This window comes from Porites lutea, chromosome 10 (genome assembly GCF_958299795.1).
Source record: "Porites lutea chromosome 10, jaPorLute2.1, whole genome shotgun sequence".
Lineage (NCBI taxonomy): Eukaryota > Metazoa > Cnidaria > Anthozoa > Scleractinia > Poritidae > Porites > Porites lutea.
In genome coordinates, this window is record NC_133210.1 from 2,640,861 (window position 1) to 2,646,860 (window position 6,000).

General features: G+C 39.7%; 2 protein-coding genes across 2 annotated transcripts; one reads left to right on the forward strand and one right to left on the reverse strand.

Moving 5' to 3' along the window:
• Positions 1–22: 22 nt before the first annotated feature.
• On the reverse strand, positions 23–3,825 carry LOC140950451 (pseudouridine-5'-phosphatase-like). The gene is made up of 3 exons (XM_073399680.1): positions 3,748–3,825; positions 1,544–1,762; positions 23–753 (listed from the first exon to the last, which is right to left on the reverse strand). Exons 1-3 carry the CDS (start codon positions 3,809–3,811, stop codon positions 347–349), a joined length of 690 nt encoding a protein of 229 aa, XP_073255781.1. The 5' UTR covers positions 3,812–3,825; the 3' UTR covers positions 23–346.
• Positions 3,826–3,867: 42 nt separating this feature from the next.
• LOC140950624 (octanoyl-[acyl-carrier-protein]:protein N-octanoyltransferase LIPT2, mitochondrial-like) lies at positions 3,868–5,646 on the forward strand. The gene is made up of 2 exons (XM_073399865.1): positions 3,868–4,330; positions 5,328–5,646. Exons 1-2 carry the CDS (start codon positions 3,871–3,873, stop codon positions 5,591–5,593), a joined length of 726 nt encoding a protein of 241 aa, XP_073255966.1. The 5' UTR covers positions 3,868–3,870; the 3' UTR covers positions 5,594–5,646.
• The last annotated feature ends 354 nt before the right edge of the window (positions 5,647–6,000 follow it).

Genomic DNA, 6,000 nt, shown 5'->3' on the forward strand with positions numbered 1-6,000 from the left:
TCGGTAATTAATAAATGCTCTGTTTTATGAAAAGTAAGGTCTGTTACGTAGGATTGTAGAATAGTTAGTGTTAAAAGTAACGCTTGTTGGTTAATAAAAGAGAGGCGGCCTCCACAAAATGAAGCGGGCGGGAACGAGAAACATTTGTTTGCTTTTTTGTTTTCTACTTGACCTTTATTTCTACTAAACATCACGGATATCACATTTGCCCAGACAGATCGATCATAGCGAATCTGTAGTTTGATGTTTAATAGATTCCCATATTGTTATTTTGCCCTAAAATGGCTTCCCTCTTCACTTTGGATATTTTTTAAAAAGGTTACTGGAATTTAGGTGTTCCCACTTATTAAAATGGTGGAAATCCCCATTCACTAGGATCAAACTCTTCAAGAGACTTTAACACCATACTAGCATTCGCACATTTTGCCCTATCCACGTTCTTGTCCGGTACCATGACAACGTTCATTCCAGCAGCACGTGCTGCCGTCACACCGTTTGGTGCATCTTCAAACACAAGCACGTGATCTGGTGACGTAGGTTGTGCGGGAAATCGAGCGCTAGCCAATAGAAAAATGTCCGGCGCTGGTTTACACTGTTGAAGTTCCGGATCATCAGATTTGACGACATGGGAAATAAGTTGGAAGAGGTGTTTGTGGTTTGATATTTTTCTGTCATATGCTTGTGTTCCTGATCCTGTAGCGACTGCCATGGGAATGTTGTGCTTGTGGAAGTGATGGACGAGCTTTTCTACACCTAAAATATAAAACGAAAGCTCTGTAGCTCTACATCTCTTAAATTACAGCATGGGACGTTAGCATATGCAAAGGTCCAGTTAACCATATCAATACATAATCAAGAAAAAATATTACAAGAATTAATAAATTGATCACTTAAGTGAAAATGCTTTGTTAAAAAATTGCAATTTGTTTACCCACGGAGCACTTAGGAGTTCATGAGAACTCGTTGAAACGTGTCCATGCGTTCCAGATCGCAGTACCCGGAGAAAAACCGACTGCAGTACCCAGAGAAAAACCTTTTTGGAGCAAGGAAGAGAACCAACAACAAACTCGACCCACATTTATGTTGTTGACACCAGGATTCTAACCCGTACCACATTGGTGGGAGGCGAGCGCTCTCACCACTGCTCCAGCCTTGCTCTCCCAAAACAAATTATCTTAACTAGTTCTTCAAAGAAATATAAGAAGATCAAAATAGAGAATTTGTATGTGGATATTGGAGCTTAAAGAGTTAATTCATAAATGGAAAATTTACTTACAGCTGATAATATTTCCTAGCTTCCCTTGAATGCACTTTTCAAGGGAGTTCAAGTTGTGTGGAGCAGGGGGAATGGCTTATATGTGGGTAGAAGAGTAACAATTTTTTCTCAGTGAAAGCAAATTGGACCTATGTAACTGACGGGGTTTATAAGTGTGGGGGAAGGAGCTTATATGCAACAGTTAACAGTATTGTTAGTGTATTTCCCTGATTCAGTTCACCTTACCCTAATTACTCCCTCCCCTCCCATCTAACTCAAAATTCTTACCGGGTAGAAGAGTGGCTGATGGAAACTGCTCAAAAAGCTTTTCTTGACTCATTTTTATAAGTTCATCTGTACTTAAGGGCAGCTGAAGTTCTTCCAACAACACTCGGGCTGCCTCTTGAGTGCTACGCCCCATCATCTTGGATTTAACGGACCAATCAAACACCTTGCCATAAGGATTTAATATTTCCTGAGTTACTCTTGTGTAGATAATTTCAGTGTCTAAAATTTTACAAAAAGGCAAAATAACATAAACATTAGGTATGGCTGCAAATTAGATTTGCCCAATTACATAAACAGAAAATATTATTAATAACATTGACAGACTATATCCAGCCACTGGGGATCTTTAACAACAGATGAGGAGTGATGAAAGGTGGCTGTATTCACTGGCTAATGAACTGCTCAGCAGTGAACAGGGGCACCCAATGACCAAATGTTTCCAAATACACTAGAAGTGTCTAAGATGGTTTTCTCTATGCTTTATAAGCTCGTTTGGTTAATTTGGAGTTGCCCTAAAAACTTTTTATCTGCTCGGATGTCTTAGGGGAACTTTGGTCGTCATAAAAGTTTTAGGTGGCTTTTTCGTCTCATCCGAAAGTGTTAACTACCCTTATGGGTCTGATTGAAAGTTTGAGGACATGAAGTAACCTTGCATTCATTAGAAAATTAGAGGGGCCGTTTTGTATTTATACCAGAAGTTTTAAGAGACCTTTTATTAACAATAATCACAATATCTTGGTATTAAAATGTGAATAACAGAACCTCCGAAAATCGTATAGTTAAGCTATTAGAAAACCTCCTAATATTTTAGACGTATGGAATGGTTATCAAGAAATTTTAGCTCTTCTCAAGCTTTAGAAATTTCTAGGCAATATTTGCTCCTTCGAACAGTTATTTTACTGAAAAAAGTCGCCGGGGTGCCCCTGAGTGAAATGGAATTCTTAAAGTTAGGGACAAGGTCTAAAAAAGGAGGATCCACAGGATCTCATTTTAATTTATTTATTGTGATTTTTTTAAGCAGGGACCGCGGAGGGGAAGGCACTGGTAGGGCCGCGGCCCCACCACTTTTTTGCGCCCCCGCCCCCACTTTTTGCGCTAAAAAGAAAAATAATTAAAATAAAAAAGAGACTTGAAACAAGTTTTTTTTCGTCTATATTCCGCTATATTCTCTGTATTTTCTTTAATTTCAAACGCCAGGCATTTTGTGGGGCTCCTGTGCTTTTCGCGGTAATTGTTTCCGTGGGGCCGACTTGCCCCTTGATCAAACGCCATGCCTTGGCCACCCCTTCGCTTCGTTCGGCAGCGTGTTTTGTACTTCCAGCTCGGGCAGAGTTTTTTTTATCAGTTTTATCAGACGAAATGAAGAAAACTACTAGCTTTTTCAAGCCAAACGAAGCTGAGTAGTTGTTTTGAGTGGATAAAAGTTTCATAGTTTGTCTTTCTCCTTTCGAATCAATGAAATATTTGATGGCAAGAAGAATTACATTACTTGAACAGTGAACGCCTGAACGGCCATAGTTAGAAATTTTTCAGATCACTTCAGTGTAGTATTTTCTATACTAAAATTGTAATTGCGTCTTTTCTTGCATTGAATCTGAACTGACCGTGTATGTTGGTCGTTTATTGAAAAATTATTTTCAATTGTCAGCCCTCCCACTTTTCACCTTGCTCCGCGGTCCCTGTTGAGTACAATATTTTGTAAGTGTGTGGCTTGTAAAAATAACGATATTAAACAGAGCAACAGAAAGAAACTACCAACATGATCGGTTTTGACAAATTATGTTTTAACCCCCAGCTGCATACCCTTAGGGTCATTCGAAAATCTGGTCTTCAGGCCTAAAACCTTGAGAAATTCTATTGTTTTGTACAGGGGGAGGGAGGGGGGGGGGGGTGGGTATTTGTCTAAAACGCACGTTTAAGTTACCAGTTAAAAGGTTTCCCATCAGGGTATTAAATTCCGTGTCACTAATTTTGTGGTAAACGTTGTTCGCTGGAACCGAATTTCTGAAATCGCGAAAATAGCCCTTTTTTTCTCTATTCTCAATAAGGTCACGCGTCCAGCACGAGCAAGTTACATAGGACACAAACTTGTCTCTTTCAGATCGCGGAACCGACCGTCTCCTTGTCGTAACAGCTGCGTCTGAGCTTCACTTGCCTTAAAAGGAAAATAGAGTGAAGTTCACAGAATCCGCTGCCAGACTTACCAAGCATTAAGCCATCCAAGTCAAAAATAACATGAGTACACTTCTTGCTTCCTTCGCCTGCCATGTTGGATAACGAGAGGGACCTTGAACCGGCACAGGCGTGGCTACCAAGCTTGTTTCAAGATGGCGGCCATGGGAAGAGTGGTCATTGCGCGAAAGCTGCAGAAAATGTCTTATCTTCCAGCCTTAGAAGTTCAAACTTCAATCGCAAGGCAGCATCTTGACGATATCAAAGCCAAAGGAACTAGTGAAGCTACTAATACCTTGCTTTTCTTCGAACATCATCCTGTTTTTACTATTGGCATACGAAACAAGAACCTGGACTGGAAAGAAAGAGAAAGGCTCGAAAATTTAGGCGCCGAGTTTCACCTCACCAACAGAGGAGGACTGATGACTTTTCATGGACCAGGACAATTAGTTTGCTATCCTGTTTTGGATTTGACCCGTTTCAAAAAGAGCTTAAGATGGTATGTGTGTTCTTTAGAAAAGACTCTGCTTGAAACTTGCAAGACATTTAACGTGGCAGCTACCACCACTTGTGACACAGGAGTATGGGTAAAAGACAGCAAAATAGCAGCAATAGGTTAGTGAATATACTGCCATGTGGTGAATATACCGCCGCCTGGTTGGCTTAGTTGGGAGAGCGCCGGTCTGCTGAGAGGGAGGTCGCAGGTTCAAACCCTGTCTGGACTAACACTCAGAGTCTTTAAATAACCGAGAAGAAATTGCTGCCTTTGTAATGACATCTGCAAATGGTTAGACTTTCTAGTCTTTTCGAATAAGGTCCCATCTCACATCACTTTCACTGATCTGTTTTTGTGGGACGTAAAAGAACCCACACCACTATTCGAAAAGAGTGGGGGTCATAGACCCCGGTTGTGTGGCCAACCTTTACAGGTTGTGGGATTGGGTAGGGATAAGTCCCATTCGTGCCTATTCCCTCTGGGCAGGCCAGTGTCCAGAAAAGCTGGTAAAAAACAATAAAACGGTTCAGTGACATATTTTTCATAGTGTGTACTGTTTTTTCCCTCATCAGTGTTTTTAAAAATCCCATAGGATTGCGTGGTTGTAGGGCTGGAAGTTGAGAATTTTTTAACAACTTTGAGCTTTCGCGCCTCTTGGCCAAATTTTTATTTTGATATTTATTAAACAAACAACCCAAGTTTAAATAGTGTATTGACGATTCCTTTGAATTCAGATGGAAAACCAGAAATGATTTTCTTCAACTAAAAAACAAAGTGATAATGAATCAACCCATCAGTACTGAAAGTATATTCACACCTCAACATTACAAGAAACATTGCTGTTTTCTTCACTCCAGAAGATAAGCTTCTTGCCCAACCTTTATGCTAGGGTAATCTTGGACAGTAGCAAATCTGAGATGTGTCTAACTAATTTCCTGCTTGTCACAGGTTATAGCAGTCTTGACAGCACTGCTGACAATCCTTAATATAGAATGTATTACATATATGATCCTTATGGGCTTGTTTGTCCTATTTCTTTAAAACAGTTTTCAGCTGGATAATATTCTTTAGCATTGGCAAGTAATCAGTTTTGCTTATTTTGTTCTCTTTGAACAGGTGTCCATGCAAGTCGTTGGGTTTCCACTCATGGTATTGCCTTGAACTGCAACATTGACCTGAGTTGGTTTAATCACTTTATCCCTTGTGGAATAGAAGGAAAAGGCGTTACATCACTCTCAGTGGAGACAAACCAAAACATTCAACCACAAGATACAATTCCTGCATTTATTGAATCTTTCCAAAATATTTTTGATTGCACAATTCTGAATGACGCTGAGGAAGGTCTCAGAGAGAAAAGTAATACACAATCAACTGTCCAATGATTATTTATTAACCTTCCTGAGGAGATAAACCCTCATTAAGGGATCGTAATGCAGCACAGTGTAATTTACAATATTTATAACATTTATGATTTTTATTACCAATTTCTACAAATTCAGATAAAGAAAAAACTATTGAATTCAATACAATCAGTACTTCATTTTGTCCTTTAGGTATTATGCAATATTTTCACATTTTGTATCCTTATTACACCAAAGTTACCGGTAGGTCTCATAAGTCCCATTACCAAACATTTGCGAAAGCTAGGTGCAATGCTGTTGTGACGTCATATTAGACCATTTCCTGCTTACTCCTAAGCATATGGCCTGAAAGCGAGAAAGGGGAAAGTGTTTTATGATAGTCAGTTCCTGCTTCTCTTAATACATGCAGGAGGCAGTTTACGGTCATC

Bases quoted from the DNA above. Each gene is read 5' to 3' on its own strand.
- LOC140950451 (XM_073399680.1), bottom strand. From the start codon at position 3,811: ATGGCAGGCGAAGGAAGCAAGAAGTGTACTCATGTTATTTTTGACTTG. The intron at 1,763-3,747 runs GTAAGTCTGGCA...GTAAAATTTTAG, and splicing joins CTTGGATGGCTTAATGCTTG to ACACTGAAATTATCTACACA. The intron at 754-1,543 runs GTAAGAATTTTG...TTTATATTTTAG, and splicing joins ATCAGCCACTCTTCTACCCG to GTGTAGAAAAGCTCGTCCAT.
- LOC140950624 (XM_073399865.1), top strand. From the start codon at position 3,871: ATGGCGGCCATGGGAAGAGTGGTCATTGCGCGAAAGCTGCAGAAAATG. The intron at 4,331-5,327 runs GTTAGTGAATAT...CTCTTTGAACAG, and splicing joins CAGCAAAATAGCAGCAATAG to GTGTCCATGCAAGTCGTTGG.